General features: G+C 41.2%; 1 protein-coding gene and 1 non-coding gene across 2 annotated transcripts in view; one reads left to right on the top strand and one right to left on the bottom strand.

Moving 5' to 3' along the window:
* Positions 1-19,879, top strand: part of LOC137598578 (collagen alpha-1(XXIV) chain-like) — a 75,330-nt gene that overhangs the window by 53,193 nt on the left and 2,258 nt on the right. The window contains exons 31-58 of the mRNA XM_068318889.1: positions 141-185; positions 1,575-1,628; positions 2,043-2,096; positions 2,178-2,231; positions 2,471-2,524; positions 3,402-3,455; positions 3,735-3,842; positions 4,618-4,671; positions 5,007-5,114; positions 6,144-6,197; positions 7,019-7,072; positions 7,194-7,250; positions 8,056-8,109; positions 8,428-8,481; positions 8,613-8,666; positions 9,727-9,780; positions 10,063-10,170; positions 13,527-13,634; positions 13,730-13,837; positions 15,556-15,609; positions 15,776-15,838; positions 16,048-16,101; positions 16,245-16,280; positions 17,119-17,154; positions 17,972-17,998; positions 18,872-18,937; positions 19,337-19,505; positions 19,593-19,702. Of these exons, the coding sequence (XP_068174990.1) occupies positions 141-185; positions 1,575-1,628; positions 2,043-2,096; positions 2,178-2,231; positions 2,471-2,524; positions 3,402-3,455; positions 3,735-3,842; positions 4,618-4,671; positions 5,007-5,114; positions 6,144-6,197; positions 7,019-7,072; positions 7,194-7,250; positions 8,056-8,109; positions 8,428-8,481; positions 8,613-8,666; positions 9,727-9,780; positions 10,063-10,170; positions 13,527-13,634; positions 13,730-13,837; positions 15,556-15,609; positions 15,776-15,838; positions 16,048-16,101; positions 16,245-16,280; positions 17,119-17,154; positions 17,972-17,998; positions 18,872-18,937; positions 19,337-19,505; positions 19,593-19,702 (1,905 nt within the window). The remainder of the gene's footprint in view (positions 1-140; positions 186-1,574; positions 1,629-2,042; positions 2,097-2,177; positions 2,232-2,470; positions 2,525-3,401; positions 3,456-3,734; positions 3,843-4,617; positions 4,672-5,006; positions 5,115-6,143; positions 6,198-7,018; positions 7,073-7,193; positions 7,251-8,055; positions 8,110-8,427; positions 8,482-8,612; positions 8,667-9,726; positions 9,781-10,062; positions 10,171-13,526; positions 13,635-13,729; positions 13,838-15,555; positions 15,610-15,775; positions 15,839-16,047; positions 16,102-16,244; positions 16,281-17,118; positions 17,155-17,971; positions 17,999-18,871; positions 18,938-19,336; positions 19,506-19,592; positions 19,703-19,879) is intronic.
* Positions 2,872-2,944, bottom strand: trnam-cau (transfer RNA methionine (anticodon CAU)). The gene has a single exon. It is a non-coding gene; the product is annotated as a tRNA-Met (tRNA).

The following is a 19,879-nucleotide window of genomic DNA, read 5'->3' as shown; positions in this document are numbered from 1 at the left end:
CTATGCTGACATGAATGTCTGAAGTCTTGCCAATATTTTTCATTGAAATGCATTTTACACCAAGTTGGATTGACTGGAACTGGATGTCATTCAAATAATGATTTTGCTTGTTTTTTTGTTTGTTTGTTTTTGCCCTGAAGGGTAAAGCTGGCGGCCCGGGAGAGAGAGGCCCGCCTGGGAAGCTCGTAAGTATTGTTTACCTTGTCGTTATTTCTGCTGAATTTTCCTTTCAGGGCTTTAATTAAACTTTTCTTTAACCAAAGAATGAAGCATCACTAGGGGTGGAGCAGACAACACAGACTCATAAAGCGCCTCCACATCCTCTTTTCAGCCGTAATGTATATAATTATCACCTCGAGTGCATGGGTACCAGTAAATTCAGCCCGGAGGAAGTCGTAATCGAAAGAAGACACTGAGTGATGTTTTCATCCAAACATACGAGCATGTAGTCTCAGCAGTTTGCAGACGCCTTCACCTTTGATCAACACACCGTGTGAACATGATTAAAACTGAGCTGCATTCTTAGTTGGAGTGTAATCACCATGTAAAGTCATGTAACCTCTACATGTTCATGTAGACTCGAGACTTCCTTTGAAATCTTAAAATCTGGATGTTTGTAAAGATTGAAGAAGTTTTTTTGTTTTGTTTTTGATAAATGAAATTTTTCTAACATTTATGTCAGAAAAATAAAAATAAAACCCAAAATCATAGCCTAGAGTGTCATATTCAAGATCTCCATCCCATAGACATCAAAAGGTCAGTGCATATCGATGTGGAGTCACTGACCGTTTGCAGATTGATATGCATTGGCCTGTATCCTTTATACACTCATATTATTTAATCATTTAACGGCTTAACACTTGAGGTTTAGAGTTTGTTTTGTAATCATTCTTAGTAGAGATACATCCACACATAGACACGTGTGCGGACCTGCGTCGACACACCCACAAGATTGATTCACTCTCATCAAAGAAAAATTTAAAAATATACATATTTGTGACGAGCTGCAGCTTGTCCCCCAAATAGACACAAACTCATGGATAAGTTTGCAAAAAGTTCCAAACGCAGGTTAAAACAAATCTTACGGTTATATTTCACAGAAATAAAACTGTAATTACTGAGATGAACAACTATTTATTTTCACTTTTAAATGAAGAGCAGCTACTCTTCCTCACAACTGGCAAGCTCCGGTTTCATCTCTGGCGACCAGCTGATGTCCTGCTCTGGACTCACAGCGCCATCTGGTGTCCGATTAAGATCATGAGTCATGAAATATCAGGATCAGCAAGTCTCCCATCAATGCCAGTCAATGGTGGATAAAAATCTGTTTCAAATTAGGCTCTACTGTCTGAACGTGTTTGGAATCCACTAGAAATGCTTTTGTGTCACGGTTCAGTGTTTCTGCTTCGTCTTCATCTTGTTTGTGGTTACATTCTTAATGATGATGATGAGGGAGGACGAGAAGGGGACGATGGCCCAAGCCAAGATTTTCTCATTCATGTTTTAATTTGTGTAATTACACAAATGAGTGACTGAAGCTCAACTGTACCCGTGACCCATGTGTGTGTTTCCAGGGTAAACCGGGTGTTCCGGGCGGCGCCGGCGAGAGGGGACCCCACGGTGAACCAGTAAGCGTGCTGTGCTTTTTGTTTGTTCTCCTTCAGGAAGCTTCAAGTTGTAAAACCTATAATAAAAATAACCGCAGTATCTTCATTGCTTACAAAGGTTTCATTAAAAAAAAAAAAGAGTGTTTTATGTCTGTATATTGTTGTAATTCTCTGTTTTCCCACACCTTACACCTCACCCTACAGATATTCACTAAAGCTAGAGACACCTTTACGTTATGGGTCTTGTCTTTGGCAAACCGTTCTCTACACAGATGTTTATCCGCGTCTGTTGGTTTGCTATTATGTGGTTGAGTTATTTTATGACGTTAAATTATCTTCTTGTCATTCATTCAGTGCAGTTTATACCTCCTAGATATGATTGCATCATTAAATCCGTGCCTTTAAATCATCCTGCAATGGTTTTAATCCCCACAGGGAGCTAAGGGACCTCCTGGAGAGGCAGGACCAGATGGAGAGCAAGGGCTTGAGGTACATTTCATTCAATATTTGTCACAAGTTTATTTATGGATGATTTATACATTTCCCATTTGGTATTTTGTCCCGTCTTAGGGTGGTCCTGGCATAGAGGGGGAGTCTGGTGCCATCGGAGAACCGGGGTTAAAGGTCAGCAATGCTTTTTTCATTCATTTTATTCACATTTTTTCATGTGGATTTTTTGGTCCTTGGAACTGGCAAAGTCAGTGATGTAACCGTAACCTTTGGCACCGCAGCTCATTTGTGAGCTCAGCAGTGTTTCACCTTCACATGTTTTGGTTCATGTGTACAAATGAGGGTCAAACGTGCACAAGGAAATCGGGGCGTTCCTCACTTTGACGGCGTTTTGTCGTGTTTGGTCCCTTCAGGGTGATGCTGGGCCTCCGGGAGCTGAAGGGGAGGAGGGCCAGGAGGGAATGAGAGTGAGTGACTACAGACAACCCCCACTAATCCCTTCCTTCCTGGTGTTTGGGTAAATCTGACCCGGTCGTTTATTTACTCAACCAACAAGGACGTCGATCCTGTGACGCAAATGAAGCTGAGCAATGGGTTTATTTTGGGCTAAGGGACGATACTAATCTCACTTTGACTGTTTGAATCTCATCTTTCTGTCTAATTCCATCTCACATGCATCTTTTGTAAAATGAGACACCTGATTGCTAACATCTTCAGATGGTTTAAAGGTTCTACAGAGTCTTGACAAACCAAGCAGCATTAATTAAATTAGATATACTTTAAAGATCCCAAACTAGGAAATTCACAAAAACATTGCCCCGTGTGAGGCTCGAACTCACGACCTTCAGATTATGAGACTGACGCGCTGCCTACTGCGCCAACGAGGCAGTGATAGTAATCAGGAGCATCTATAATCTTCACACAGATTTAGTTCTTGGATGGTTTAAAATGCAGTATCTCTGTTAATAATACGGATGCTCAGTGGTTTTGTGGACGACTATTTCACAAGCAGGAAATAAAAAATCATCACCAGGACATTGTTGATGACTAATTAGAAATTACCTACATTTTGTTGAGGCGGAGGCTGGAATCCTGCAGTGGATTTCACAAAAACATATGGAATTCAAAAATTTACAATTGCAGAAAAAATTTGATTATTAAATATTAATAGATTAGATTAGATTAGATTAGATTAGATTAGATTAGATTAGATATACTTTAATGATCCCAAACTGGGAAATTCACAAATTCACAGTCACAAAATGCGACTGTTGTCATGAAAAGACTTAATCGTGCAGATTTTATCACAACAATCAAGAGTTTTTGTTTGAAATGTGTTTCCAGGGCCTTCCAGGTCCCCCCGGCGAAGACGGCCCCCAAGGAAAAGATGGCACCAAGGTAAATAAAGCAAAAAGCTTATTTTTTTTGTAAATGTCTTCATTCCCTGTTTGTTTCAGCATTTTAAAGAAAATAATAGAGCACATTAATAGAGCACACAAAGTCCACCCTTTACCTGACGTCACATGTGGTTTGAGTGAGATATAACCTGGATTAAAGGAAATTGAAATATTTTTATTGGCTCCTGGGAGCCACGGGTTTGCTGATCTGATTTCCTCCTGTTGATAATGTCATTTCTCTGAATGTTTTTGCTGTTTTCTGCCTCACGTTTGCTGTTAGGGGGAGCCAGGTGAACGTGGGCCAGTTGGGGAACCGGGGGACAAAGGAACTGAAGGGGACACTGGAACCCCAGGACCACCTGGAGAGCCTGGAAAACAGGGCTTTCGTGTAAGACTACCTAATTTTGACACGCAAAAATTTAAAAAAAAAATCTCCAAACATTTAAATTGGATGGAAATCAAAGAAAGTCATGTCTGCTCTGATATTTTTATTGACTAGATAAAAGGCATGCTTGTACAGATTTAATTTAAAACCACGTCTCATCTAAAGTTCAAGTGGAGTTTACATGTGTTTCCTCTATTTTTTTTTCATCATGGTCCCTTATGTAATAGTTGGCAAAGGATTCCTGGATGGTTAGCATACTTATCTCCCAGACGTAGCAAAAATAAATTACCCTCTGAGAATGTTGAGCATCTGAAACTGGAGGCAAAAAAAAAAAGCCCATAATAACTCATAATCGAATAATGCCTCTCTCACCCAGTAGGGGTCAGCCTTCTCTTCAACAAGGAGATCTCACTAGACGTCGGGAAAAACACACGAGGTCATGGATTGTGGTTGCTAAGCGCAGACTGATGGATGTCCGTCAAAGGCTCCTCTAAGAGCTTGTTTGTTGAGGGGAAAGGGGGTCACCAATGTCAGTAAGGGAGGGGTCATGCTTCCCTCTCAGGAAAGCAGTTCACAAACATGTAATCTAGCAGTTTCTCAACAACACCGTGGACAAACAGAGATACACCCACTGATGATATCAACTAAAAATGCCGGTAGTATCAGGATCCATATGTGGTCACGCTTCTTTGAACAAAAGTGAGACAAGATCCAAAGTATGATGTCAGGTAAAGACACTAAAGATGTGTGTGGCAATCATTGGATCTCCTGTTTACAGGGGCCAGAAGGAAAACTTGGACTCCCAGGGAACAGAGGACGGCACGGAAAGAAGGTAAGAACTTCATTTCTCCGCCACTTACTCGTGAGGACACAGTCTAGGGTCCAGAAATGATCGATTCATCTCATTTCAGCTGTGTGAAGTTGAATCACCAGGGCCAAACATTATTTACTCCATCTCTGAGGAAGAACAGTAACTATAGTGATCCAGAAAGGCAAACAGCCTCCAAGCCTAGACTGGATTCAATCTGTTTTGGGGTTTTTTTTTGAAGGACAGTTAGAAAAAAAAACCGGACCCCTCCAGTTGTGACCAGAGCACACACATTTCTCTAACTGCGTTTCCCAGTGTTGCTGTTTCTCATCACCCAGTGACATCCTGTCTCTCTCCAGGGAGAGCGAGGTCCTCCGGGGCTGGCCGGTGAGATCGGAGCACGGGGAGACATCGGCCACCCAGGCGAGCCGGGGTTGAAAGGTGCCAGGGGAACTCGAGGCACACCAGTTAGTGCTCATTCCTCCTCCTCCTCCTCCTCGTCTTCTTCTTCTTCTTCTTCTTAGGATGACACTGGAACTTGAAATCACAATGTAAACTCAGACCGTCCACTAATGGGGGCAAAACAAAACCCACATGTTTGGCCATCTGTTTGTTTGTTTGTCTGCACTGTATCTTCGAAATGTATTCAATGGAATTTGATGAAGTAATGCATAGCGGCAGATCTTAAGCCAAGAAAAAGAGGATTCAATTTTGAAGCAGATCTGGATACACAGGCAGGTTCTTTGAAGTTTAAAGGTAACGTAGGGATTGCTGCGTCTCCAAAAGTCGCTCAAACCATCCCAACAAACCATATCGTTTATTCCTGTAAATATGTAGTGAATCGTAACTTAAACCAGGTTGCAGTTATATCGGTTAAGGTCCAGGCTAAAAGTACTGGCGTGACTGCTTAATCTTGGCTGCGCGGTAGCCTCAATATTTTCTGGATTGACACCTTTCCAGTAATCAAGAAAGTTTTGAGTTTCTGCAGATAAGCGTGCTCAGCCAGCAGAAACACTTCTGAACCGCGATGACATCCTGCATCGACCAGTGAGTCATCAGATGACGTCTCCAATTCAGGGCAATGCAGCTAAACAAGCTGTGGTTTAAATGATGGGAATAAGATACCAGAACAGTGAGGAACTGATCCAGAGTCAGGATCCTCATTCCCACAGCCAAAAACTGACTTTTTCCTTGAGTATATAGTCTGAGAGAAAACTGAAGAAAAGCCATAGGGCAGATATCCGCTAAAACTGCTCTGATAAAACTGAAGGAAAGATTTAGAACCCATGCGTGTGTGTGTGTGTGTGTGTGTGTGTGTGTGTGTGTGTGTGTGTGTGTGTGTGTGTGTGTGTGTGTGTGTGTGTGTGTGTGTGTGTGTGTGTGTGAGTTTGAAGCTGGGCTCATATTCAGCTGAGCCAGAGTAGAAAAGCCAAACAAACAGCACCGGGACGGCTCGACTCTTATTTTGTTTGAATTTTTCTGCCTTTTTTCTCCAGGGTCAGCCTGGAGTCATGGGGATAGAAGGGCAACCGGGACTCGCAGGATACTCAGTGAGTTGTTTTTTTTTTTTTGCTGTATTACATAAACAACACAACTGCATAACATGTGCAAACAACATGAATAAATGAACATCTTCTTACCTGATTATGAGTACTATCCTATCCTGAGAAAACTTTGGACCCAGAAACTCAGACTTCCCTAAATCTAGAACACGTTCAGGTTCATCCATCAAATTTCTGCTACGAGGGATGTGGATGATCCAGATGTACAATTCGACATAAGAGCTTATCTGGTGAATTTTTAGTTACTTCACTTCTCCTGGTATCCACGAGCTCAGCATGTGCAAGAGACAACCTGAGGCCTGGTGGGGCAGGCAAATAGTTTTCCTCTTTGCCGTGGTCAAACAAAAAGAGTGCTATTAAGCTGTCGATTAATCATTGAACATTGAATTTCAAAGAAAAATAATTGTACTTACAGCAAAGATAAACGGTGCAGCGGAACATTATTTTTGTGTGTCGCTCCACGGGCCAGGTCAGTTCAGATTTTTGCAGGTTGCATAACACGAACGGGGGCGCCTTAAGTTCATTTGGTCCCTTTTTGTGATTGTGCATGTGTGTGTTTTGAAGGCTCTTAGACTCATTCAGACTTGACTCATGTTGCTGAGTGATTTTTAAGCCTGAGCCAAAACCCAAATCCTTAAGTGACAGAATGGAAGAGCCTCTCTACAAAGAACTGTGTTTATATAAAACAGTTCTGATTAATCTGCTGACAGTGGAACTAATTTCTTTCCGAGGCACATGCCATAGCCAGTGGAAGTATGAAAGATTCACAAGGTATAGTAATCATCTTTTACTTTTTTTTTTTTTTTTAGGGCCACCCTGGCAAGCCTGGGCCCATTGGACCACCGGGGCCTAAAGGTGAAAAGGTAATATGACACTTGAACTACTGTTTAAAATGGATTATAGGCCTAAGGTACCTCATTGTGCTGCGTGCCTGTAAAATTGTTGCATGCATGTGTGATTGTGTGTGTCTTCGCTGCATTCCAGGGTTATCCAGGTGAAGACAATAAGACCCCCGGACCACCAGGGCCCTTAGGTGAACCAGTAGGTCTTGCTTTCCTTTAAACTCTCCTTTCTGATCCCTAACGCTCCTCGCTCTGTTAGATCCAGGATTGCTTGAATCCAAAAATTGACTCTTGAAGCGAGCTAATTTTTACTCTCACAATATTGATAGTAATATATGTGTTTCCTTTCATAACAAGAAGAAATGTTTGACGAGGGATTTTTAGACCTTCAGCTTAACTTTGTTTTTTATTCTGGTAGTTCCCCAGATGAACACGAACGTTTCCTTTGTGAAATTAATACGCGATTTCATCGCCTCGGATTTACACAAAACATGTTTTTCTTCGACAAGGGGCATGCGGTGCCAGCAGAGACTAATATTCACCCGGATTTACCTTGAGGGTTATTCCCCGAGAAAACAAAGTCATTCTTAGATTGATATCAAAAGAGGATCGTTTCGGTCATACAGTATCTTTGGTTTCAGGCAGCTGATGCAGGCCCCCATAGCGTGAACAATCAGGGTTACTCAGTGTCTCCACTGGTATAGATGGCAGCCTTCCACATGAGTAACACTGGATTATCAATCTGGCACATGGTCGCGCTACATAGCATGAGCGACAACAATGGTAGCCTCTGTCTCGCCGCAGCACCAACAGAGATTGTCTCAACGTGAGGTTCGAGGTGAAATTACGCCTGCGGTTGAAAAAAAAATCCAAACTCACGGGCCACATCGAAAGAATACGTTTTTATGACTGGAGCTGCAACAGTTCAATCGCAGCTTTGTGGGTACAAACGAAGGCATGCGTGTAGTGTGTGTGTTCATATGTGAGTGTTTGTGTCTACACAGGGCCCCCCAGGAGATCGAGGAGAACGTGGAGAGCCAGGCGATGAGGGATATCCGGTAAATACATCTCTAAATCGAGAGTAGACGTATCGCACAGTCACGACGCAGCACGCTGTCGGATTGATCCGTGTCCATGCACACCTTTTGACACTCAGTCTCTGCACACACACAATGGTAGAAGTGTCAATTTTGTCAAGTTTGATGGAAGCATAACATTTTATTTTCATTTATGGGGATAAAAATGTAAGATACGGCTTTACTTCTCTCTCGTGGTAAAATGAAAGAAGAATTAAACGCTGGTCACTCATCAGGTGTCTTGAGCATCACTATGGTGACAAGACAAGAACAATACATTTCTGCATGTATGTTTTTCAGGGCCATGTTGGTACCATCGGAACCCGAGGGGCTGTAGGACCGCAAGGCCCACCGGTAAGTCAGTCACCGGCTGCAGTACATTAGCTACAGGGTGGTAACGCATGGATGGGTGAAAATGCATCATCATTGAGTATAGATTTGTCTAATATATAGTCTTATTGTCGTGTGTTTCTTTTTTATTCTAGGGATCACCGGGTTTTCCTGGAGAACCGGGACCAAAAGGAGAGATGGGAGCTCTGGTGAGTAAAAAGCAAACGAAACGCACCTCTCCTTTTCTTCCTTTATGTATTAAGTTAAAAGTTCGATTAGTCATTTCAGATTTTCTCCTTCCTGCTCATAAGATGGATTGCTAAGTCACCGCCGCCGCAGTCGGGTTCGGTTGGACTGGGCTTTTAAAACGATGCCGTGAATGAAGAGAAATCCTTCTGTTTGCTGCTTGAATCTAAGACCAACCATGGCTATTTGGCCAAAGTGCTGTTTTTTAGCACACTTTTACAAGCGTTTTCAGCTGTGGTTGATGATTTCATCTCAGTTAAATAGAGTGTGGGTTTCAGATTGAAGAGTGGAAAGCAGTAAAGTAAAATATAGAAATGTCTGGTGGCCACACTGAATGCATCATTTTACTTTTTATATTTTATTGTACGTGAAAACAATAGCTACAATTAGGACAACTGGCATCTAAGCACATTTCTTTGGGTTAAATAAACCATGCTGAATTGATAGAATTAACTTTCTCAGCCTGTTTGAGTCTTTGACCTTTTAACAGGCGTCCTGATTGCATAACAGCATTTCCCCACTGAAAAAAAATAATAAAAAACAACAATTTTGATTCTCCTTGACCAAGTTCCACATAGACATTTTTAACAGCTAAACATTTACAGATTTGCAGATACCTCTGAATTTCTCCCACGCGTGTGAAAGAGCTTGTATGTAATACGGATTATATAACCGGTTCAAATAGTTTCTATGTTTATTAATTTATGTTTTCCTCGATGGGTAAATCTGTGTTTGATTAATATCTTTACGTGCGACGTATAGAGCATCGGTCCAGAAACACCTAACACATAAAAGTCTGCCAGGAAACGCTGGATCGGTTTTTATTTGTATTTCATAGGAACAACTTCCTAAATAACCCCTGCAGGAATATCGCTGTAGCGCCACACATCTAGTAGGGAAGCTATCCTGTGCTTAGGAGATTTATGTTAGACATGGTTTTTAAAATTTCCACTCTGGGATGAGAGCTGGGTGAGACGTGTGATGTGTGTTTTTATGAATATCTGTGTATGTGTGTTTACTCAGGGCGCAGCAGGAAAGAAGGGAGCGAGGGGACTGAGTGGATCTCCTGGCACGGCGGTGAGTATCAAGTCACATCTGCAAAATAAATGGCTGGAAAACAGCAGCGGCGAAAATATAATGTAACTTAAAGCTGCTTGCTGTTGCTAATTGGTATAACACGTTGGTGTTTGTCCTAAAATAACCCGATGCATTTTGCAGAAAAAGATGAATTTCCACATTGAGAAAAAAACAAAACAAAACAAAACACAAAAAAAACAGGCGTCACAATTCACACTGGTTTTTAAAAAAATATTTTTAGGCGACCCAGTGATACTTGAGAAAATCTTCTGCTTATTCCAGGGGCCGATTGGTTTGCCTGGACTCACGGGAATGAGGGGTTATCCAGGGCCAGACGGCCCCCCAGGACCGGCCGGTTTAATGGGATTACCAGGAATTCCGGGACAGAAGGTAATCAACATCAGCAGCATGTAATCAGCAATAAACAGCCTACTTATCAAAGGGTGATAACCAGATGGTACGGCAACAAATGATGGACGACATCGACATTCCACTCACCTATTGCTTTGTTGATGACACTTAAGCAATGCTAGGTTTTTCTACAGTTGGTTTGATACACACGATTCAGCTCTATGGAAGGTGAAATGTGAACTATAACAACAGCGATCAATCGAATCAAGAAATTTTAGAGGTTCACATTTGAAAAAAAAGTGTCATTTTCTTGCTGGTTATACCATAAATTTTTAGAAATAATGTTTTCTTGCATAACTGACGTTTCGCGTGTAAGATTTGAAATGACTGACCACAATTATGTAGAGCAGACGTGTGGTCTGATTTCAGGAAGCCCTCCTCAGCTTCACTTTGCTCAAACCCTCAACAATTGCAAGTTAAAGTTAGTTAAGTGGAAGTTCAATCTTCATCGCCCTGACAGATTGACTAAACATGTCTTCATAACATCAAGCGTTTTGGTGGAATAAGTCTCGACTAGACTTCGGTGACCATTCGGCCGTCACGCGTCTCCCTGCAGCAAGAGTGTGTAAAGCTCTCCTTCAGTTGTTTCCATCTGTAGTTTGAAGACTGAGACATATGGTGAGATAGACTAATCATTAAATACCTTGTTTGATTTGATTGGATTCTTCTGTTTCTGACCCAGTGGGTTTTTTCCAAATACGTCTGCAGTCAGAATTGATTGGGATTTCATGCCTGAAATTTTTAGCCATGAGTCCCTTCAGTCATGCATTATACTTACATAAGTCTAATGGCTGCCACTGATGTGTATCGCTTCGGCTGATTTGATGTGATTTTTCATGAGCAGACCTGAAGCCCATGGCTCCTAAATCCCTCCATGTAAAAGTAGACAAAATAAATACATTTAAAAATAAAAAATGTTCCTTCCTTTTTTCTCTGTGAATTTTTCTTTCTGAGTCATACCTGGATATAGCTGCTTCTCTCGAATCAACAATGTGGACCCCACTGGGCCCAAGCATCTGGAATGTCTGGAAAATCCATTTCATAAAATGTAAATTAACGGGATGTTGATGGAAGGAAAAAGGCAGCGCTTGTCTGTTTGGATGGTCTACAGCAGGCACAGGCTACCGTTATCTTTTAATTCATCTTCATGAAAAGCAAACAGTTGTGAGCATGTTTTGATTTAATGACTCAGTAATTCCCTTTAAGACGCAAATAAGGAGTATTTTGCAATTTTTTTTTCCATACAATCACCTGGAGACTGACATCAGCGAAGCAGCAAACATCAGCAGTAAAAAAACGGCTCAAACACACAGCTTGAGTTCCTTTTGAATCCCAAATTGATGCCTTTAACTAAAACTGTTTCATATCATTTGTCAGAGAACACCAATGAAAGGTCTGGCTCACGACAGAGTGGAGCAAGAAAAAACCTGAAAACACTCGAGACTTATCTATTCATTCCATCAATTCTGAATCAAACCGGCATCCAAGTGTCATAACAGAATAGGATTGGGAGATGACCGTATGTCCCTGTGTTACTTTTCAAGATGTTTTGTAAAATGTTACAGTATATCGTAATAGCTGGACGTATCATCAGACGTCTGTTGGATAAACCCGTGCCAGGCCCCCATCAGAAGAGTAAAAGACACCCACGCCTCGCTGCCGGCCTCATTCAAAACTTCTGCTACCAGGCCTCGCGACCTTTCAGGAAGAAACTCCGCTGAGCTGAACTTCCTGCTTCACTAAAAGGAGCTCAAGGCTGTCTCAGCTGTGGGGAGATCTACAGGAAACGATTGTCAGTGGCTTCTATAATGGGAAACATATTGTAATGGTGTCGCTCTGTGTGAAAACTGCAGAATCCCTGCAGGAGCGTCCTCGTACTCTTCGATCTTGATGAGTCATCATTCTCATGATGATCCTCTTTCTATACATCGTTGCATGCTCATTATGTGCTCCATATTTATGTCTACTAAGCAGTAAAGCAATTGATTTTAGCACTTCGGTTATGCCATCGTTCCTTAATTGTGTATCTGTAGGACTAAAGCATACGGTCGGCAAGTGTTAGATAAATTTATTTAGTAGGTCGAGGCACACAGAGGCCATAGTTTCTGCTTTATTGAATCGTGTAACGGTGGGAAATAACAACAAGTAATATCGACAAAATTCTACCAGCATCAATCAATCTAAATCACATGTGTCAAACTCAAGGCCCGGGGGCCGAATGTGGCCCGCCACATCATTTTATAACGTCAACTTGCGTTTGATGTTATTTCTCTTTATTCATATCAATAGTTGGATCCTTGATCGATGGAGTTATGTGGGTTTAATAACTTGACAACTGAAAAGGATTGATGTTATAACATAATAAACGTAGATTTTCTTTGCAACTGCAATATTTGTAACTTGAATAAGTAATAAATTCAGAGTTATTTAATATTATGGAGCAGTTACATTTATTTTATATTACATTGAGTTACATTTAGTTGCATTTATAAGTTACATTTGGCACCCTTTGAGGACAGCCATTACGCTGATCTGACCCTCGGTGAGAATGACACCCCTGATCTAAATGAATAAATGATCCTGTAGCCTGACATATCCACAGAGCCCCAGTTGTACGACTGCACCAATGCATGTTGGTTAGGAATATGGGATTTTGATAAAAGCCGTGTGTGAGGTTTGGATGGATCAGACTGAGTTAAAACTGAAGGATCTCATTAAGCCAATCAGGATCGTCTTGGGACTCATTGCAACAACCTCCCGGCACCTGCAGTTTATTGATTCAATTAATTGTCTTGATTTGAACCGGGGTTGCTGATTCGTCCGCTCTCCTCGATGGTGATGGAGGTACAGAAGCCGTTTGCGAGGCGACGACCCACTCAGTCTGTTATTCTAATTCACTCGCTCCCCTCCACCTCGCCGCACTGCTGATGGAGCAGGAAACCGCTGTGGTCTGCGGTGTGAGAAAGCCAGTCAGTGACAGACAATCGGTTTTATGGGTACACTTTGGGAGCGCGCTGTCAAGAAATATTATAACCAGGAGAGGGGAGCAGACTTCAGCGCTGTGGCTTACAACTATGCCTAAACGACACAGTTAGAAATGTGTTTGGATATATGGAAATAAACACTGGAGTTGAAACCTTCAAAAGAATTAAATCAAGTTTGCGATAATTATTATATATTCCGTTTGTTTTAATCATGAAACATGTGTATCCTGTGTTATTCTCTTAAATTACTCATGGTTTTTTTTCCCATCAAGCAATGGCAAAGAAGAAGAACACCATCTACCAAAGTTTTTTCATATACTGTACTGTATTGTGATTCTTGTGTGCATTCAGGGTCAGAGAGGCCTACTTGGAAAAGTGGGACTCGATGGACGTCCAGGCTTGAGGGGGGAGATGGGACTTCCTGGACTACCTGGAGAAAGAGGACCACCCGGCCAGAAGGTAGAGACAATGATAGCAATAGATATACCTAAAATGTGCAAATTTTTGATGAGTGTTTCATGAAAATGTTCAATTTCTGACCTTTCTGGGATTAGGGAGACCCGGGACTACCAGGGGACAGGGGAGCATCGGGAATCAAAGGCATGGAGGGGGCTACTGGTGACCAGGGCAGGATAGGTGACACAGGAGCCAAAGGACAACCAGTGAGTATTTCTAACCATATCTGATGGATCGGAGAATATGCGAGTCTTCAAGGGTCTCTCAGATCTGATATGAATAGACAAACATACAGAAAATCAGTGAAGGGGGCGCTATGTAATCACCTCTTCTTTCTCTTTGTTCAAAAACGAGCCGCTGCATTTTGTACTAACAGCTGAGAATGAAGGGATGACTGATCTAATCCCACATGGAGTGAATTACAATAATCAACTCAAGAGGAAATAAAAGCATGAACAACTCAAAAATCTTTGGGAGAAAGATAGACCTTGACCTTGGCTAAAAGTTTTAATTGATGGAAAGTACTTGTAAACCCTATAAAAGGAAGAGTCAAATAATTATACCAATATTCTCAACAGAGTTTTAGATAAATGCAGTTTAATGACGATCAGGTTAAATCAATAGCTGAGGCTGTCTAAACTTAATGATCTCCCTCTTACTTTTATTGAGATTAAGTACGTTTAAATTCATATTTGTATCAGGTAAAGAAAGTGGAAAGAGGATAGGGCCCATAATAGAGCCTTGTGGGACCCCACGATCATGAGTGGGGCTGCAGTTGAAGAGATAAACACCTATCAGTCAGGTGTGGATGAAGCCATTTCATCGCATCACCTCTGATGAAGAAGTTTTACCGACAAAAGAAAATGCTCATAAAGTTTCCACAGAAAAACATCGATGGCTGAAAGATTGTTCCAGTGGATCACACCAGTGTTTTCAAGTGTACACTTTCTATACATTTCTTTTCTATTGGACTCTTGCGTTTGCAATTTTGTAATTGTTTGATGAAAAAAAATCATATATCTTTTTTTTTAATTGCCAATAACGTCTTACTTGCATTTATTACCTCTTTAAACTTTGAAACCACAATGCTGTCGGTCACCATATCACATTTTTCTTGTTAAATGTAAATTTAACAAACCATTACATTCTTAAAGCTTTTACATTCTTAAATATTCTAAATATAACTTCAAGGGGTTTAGATTATCAATCTGTGGCAGTTGATAAAATGTATGTTTTCAACAATTTTCAACCACAAGTGGAGTAACTAATTATCTGGGCGAGACCAGGAATGGAAACATTCAGCTTGGAAAGGCCAAGTTATGTAAGATCCTCAAACTCCAGAGACCAAAAAGAGGTGATCCACTTAACTTATGTAACTCGTCAAAGAGGAAGAAAAAAGAAACAACATTCAATCCCTCGCTCTCACCCTCCCTCCGCTTGTTTTCTTCATTGATGCTCGTGAAATGGAGCAGAGTCTGTGCCCTTGGGTAAGATCCCTTTACACTCTTTTTCGAGTAGAGTTTCTTGGTCAAAGTTGCTGGTCTGAAAGCAGAGCTGTCTGGGGGATGTGGATGACTAGCTGTGCAAACAGAGTCGGCCACACTGGACGACAGACAGCGGTCAGACTCAGAATTGAGTGCAGACACCCAACCCCACACTGTGTTACTAGCAGCGTTTGTAAATGGGGTCTGGGGCTACTGCAGATCCAGACATAAAGCCTCTTGTTTGCCCCTAGACAAGGACATTTTTACAACACTCTTACTGTGTTGTGGCATTTGTAAAAATCACAAATAAGTACTCTATCACACACAAGATGCCCCCACATACAGTGTGTTTATAAAACCCATCGTCGCAAATGACAATGTGTTGAAGGTGGTTCTTAAAACTTCTTTTGCTGTAATGATATTATGTTCTGTTTTTGTAGGGGGAGTCTGGAAATCGGGGGTTGGTTGGTTTACAGGGATTTCCAGGCCCAATGGTAAGAGATCGAGAAGCTGACTAACGTTAAATAGTAAAATAATAATTTTAAAAAAAGATAAATTTTGGCAAATGGATAGATAAAATAATTTTTTAAAAAGGTTTCACAGTATACAGTCCATGCACAACTGCACAGAGACCAACAATACCTCTTTTTTGTCAAACAGGGGCCACATGGTGACATGGGATTCAGGGGTTTCCCTGGCCCTAAAGGCCCAATGGGTGCTCTGGTAAGTTAAATAAAAATGGAGGCAGTGGATACTCCACTTTTCTCTGTTTGGGTCCAATATTGAATGAATCTTGCATACATACATACATAACCAAGTCCTTATGAAGATAAAGCAGAATGTGCATTTGTAGATTAAGCAGACTAACCTTTGATTGGCCTGAATTCATCCATAGTTTTACAGGTTTGTTTTTTGCTTTGTTTTTTTTACAGGGATTTGCTGGACCTGTAGGACCTGAAGGAATGATTGGTCCAATGGGAAAACCTGTAGGTTTCTGTGTGCATGTGTGTGTGTGTGTGTGTGTGTGTGTGTGAGTGTGTACGTATGTGCATGTGTGTGTGTGTTATACAGAATGCAGGGATGGCTGCAGTGCCTTATGTGTTCCTGCTACTACTTTCATTTTCCACAGGGGCACAGGGGTCCAAAGGGATTCAGAGGTGAAATGGTAAGATCTGATTTAAATTCTTTTCCGAACTGAAAAAAAAAAGCCAAATTTATTATATCATGATTTTTGATACATATGATTACATGCAGATATATTGTCTGAATATATATCCTGACTCATTAAAACGTCAGTCCCACAGGTTCCTTCCAGGGAAATCAATGCTGATTATCTCAGGCGCCGCCTGTCAGCAGTTTTTACGGCCATTATAAAAAATAAAAAAAAAAGACCTACTGCAAATGGCGAAGGCTGTATTTAAAGATGCATGAAAGTTAGCCCAGGTTCAGCGGCAGTTCGGTTCGTATGACTGTCCTGAGATGTCAAACTGCTGTGGCTGAGTCATAGAGAAAGTAGCTCTTACTCAGTGTCTCCTGGAGAGTACAGTCTTCTCAGTCCCCTCTTGAATGAACGTTTGAGGAAATGCCTTGTCAAATTGTTAGCATGGCAAACCACAGTGCAATCCACACATTCATTACTCTCTCCCATCTCACAGTGTGTGAAGCAAACTCTAGTCATATCCTGAGATCAGATTAAATGTCTTTACAGTTGACATAACCAGACAGACTATGTACACAGTATCTCTCAAATACTCTTGATGGCAAGTACACGCTGTCACAACTATCCACAACTATAGAAGAGTCCAGTGTAGTTGGAACTATTTAACTCAGATTCTTCCTCCTGTGATACCTAATTGCTCAGCAGAAACTAAATCTCTCATCCACTTATAAGTTTCTCATGTGGGTTCAAAGTCTGCAAAGTGTTTGAAGTTGCCAAAGCGAACGGGTTTAGAAATAATAATACTATATGCATTGTTTTAATCCTCATTCTCTCACATTTTCAGGGGCCTCAAGGACCACAGGGAACTCCAGGACCCAGAGTAAGTGTTAGCCTCATTATCAGTAGGTCATATGTCATATCGAATTATGAAACACTGGAAATTCCAGTCGGAGTTTTCAAGCCGCTCTGGAAACAAGACAAAATATGTACCATTAGTGGTGTTTTTGTGGTGGTGTATAACGTAAACTGAGAAAGCACTACTTATTTGATCAGTTCGGACTTCTTCTCGAGCGTCATGCTCCCACATCTCCCTGTATTGTATTTTTAGAGCCCTCTGATAAAGTTTACCAGAGTCTACTTGTGTAGATTCTGATCCAGGGTCATGCTAATCCATGAGGGATTAATCGAAAGTGACTGGAAGTCTGTTTAGGGTTTAAAGAAACGTTTCCCAGCTGTATCCCTACTGGTGAGGCGTTTCAGGCATTTACACTCCTGTGGGGTTGTTAACACCTTGAGACCCAACCAGCTTCAAACACTGAATCAGAGTCTGGCTGAATCCAATTTAACCCTAGATCTACCAGAGTCCATTTCTTAGTTCAACCCTGAACTTAGTGCAACATTACCCAAAGAACAGGGTACCAGACAAGTATCCTGAGTACAAATCTGTGAAATTTCCAATTTAGCCCTCAGATAAATCAAGCAGGCCATTGTCCAAACCAAACCAGAAGGGGAGAATCCAGTCTCAGTCTGTGTTGTGTGCACCATGTGTGGATGGGCAAATCTGGATAATGTCTGGATTATCCAGAAGTTTATCTTCTGTGGTACATATGAGAAAGTGAACGCAGATAAACTCAACCACAATGAGATATTTCCTTCTTTGTCTCTCATTATTGTCTTCTCATTTCCTTCCACCTTAGGGTCCTCCTGGAGCTCCAGGTCCAACAGTAAGTTCTTCATATGTCTCTGTAATACAGGTAGACAGGAGGACCTAGAAGGCAGGAGTCCTGTTTAAATGATCATATAATAGACAAAGTTTGGTCCATGTGGTTACAGGGAAGCTTGTCCAGATCTTGTTTAATGGAATGAAAATAATATTATTATTCAAGTAAACTCTGCATTAACTTTCTGTTATACAGTATGTCTTAAGGTAATTCTATAGCTGGAGGCTCTTCCTGTTGCATCTCTTTTGTTCTTGAAAGCCACACTTTGTGTTTCCAAGCTGCAGAAGAAATAGAGAAAGGTTAAAGTAGTAGTAGTTTTTATGACCACAGAGAAGAATCAGGATGTGAGAGAGCCAGAAAAATCCATTTTATTTGCTTGCTTGCTAAACTACAGATGATCATCCATACCCGTGGTAGCACTGGTTGTAGAGGTCAATGATTAACTTTCTCCCTCACGGTGAGAGATACCCTCATCACATCTGCTGTCTTTCATGACCTGTGAATAGAGCGCAACTTCCTGTCATCTGAATGACCTTTTCCCATTATAATATCTCTAAGTACCCAGAAAAGCAATCATATCAGATCCCTGATCTTATACACATTATGTGATACCCGTAGTGTTTATGCTGAGAGGAATGTGCTCTTCTCCCTCCTACTGCAGACAGGAATGTGGGTGTTTATTGATAAAAGACTTATTTTACTGTTTTTCCCTGGTATTAAAGTTTATTCTTGTCCTACATAAGTTTTCTCTATAAACTAGATGAAGCTGCTGTGTTTTCCATAGCCTCATATTAAAATCTTTCAGTTAAATAACTTGCTAGACACAGATTCTGTTATGGTTTCATAAAACTGGATATGTTGATTTTGAATCCACAGATGCTGATATATGATGACTCAGAAGACTACAGTCCATCCGACTCTAATGCCGCCCACATGACAGAGGTATGGCACCAACACACTCCATCAATGGACATGTGAATTGTTAGATTTATGTTAGATGATTATGGAAATTTAAAAAAAGTATACGATAATATGATTTATTGTTGAGTGGAGTTAGGCTTTGTAGAACTAGGTGGTGTTTTCATAAAAATAAAAACAGGTACCATTTTTTCTGAACATATGACTGAGGGGTAAAAAGAAAACATGCATCAGGGGAGCTAAAACAGAGCCCTGAGGAACACCACTAATGGGAAATGACTGAGACCGGAATCAAACTACTACTTATGTGTGATCAGACACAAATCAGAACCAAAGCTCTTCGCAGATTCTGTGTTGGTTTTTTTGTAACTGCAATGAAGGCACTTGACACTTAACCATCGTGTCTTTCCTGGTCTCAAACAGAGTTTGCTGAACACAGAGATGAGCCTGCCATACCAGAATATGGAGATACGTAAGACTCTCCATTATTTAAGTAGTGTGATTGAGAGCATCAAAAAACCTCTGGGCACACGGGAAAACCCGGCTCGTGTCTGCAAAGATCTCATCGACTGTCATCAGAAGCTCAAAGATGGTAAGAGTCTCACCTGCATGTGGCGCACTGTATGTGCTGTACTGTACTTGTCATCATGTTTCCTTTTTTTCAATTTGGTGTCTTCAGGTTGGTTCTGGATTGATCCAAACATGGGCTGCACTTCTGATGCCTTTAAGGCTTTTTGCAACTTTACTGCAGGGGGGCAGACCTGTTTACATCCAGTGGCCTCTAATAAGGTAACATAGGAGGGGCAATCATGTAACGTACTTGATGACAACCTTGATGTTGCTGTGTTTGTGTCATGATTTTGACAGAGAGTACAGATATACACTGCAAAAATTCTCTCTGTTGACATTTCATTTGAAACACTAGACTTTAGAGGAGGCTGTGTTGCACTTGTTTGAGCATTTAGA

Source organism: Antennarius striatus, chromosome 7, assembly GCF_040054535.1.
Source record: "Antennarius striatus isolate MH-2024 chromosome 7, ASM4005453v1, whole genome shotgun sequence".
In the NCBI taxonomy this organism is placed as follows: Eukaryota; Metazoa; Chordata; class Actinopteri; order Lophiiformes; family Antennariidae; genus Antennarius; species Antennarius striatus.
The sequence above is the reverse complement of the archived record's forward strand: the minus strand, read 5'-3'. Positions and strand labels throughout refer to the sequence as shown.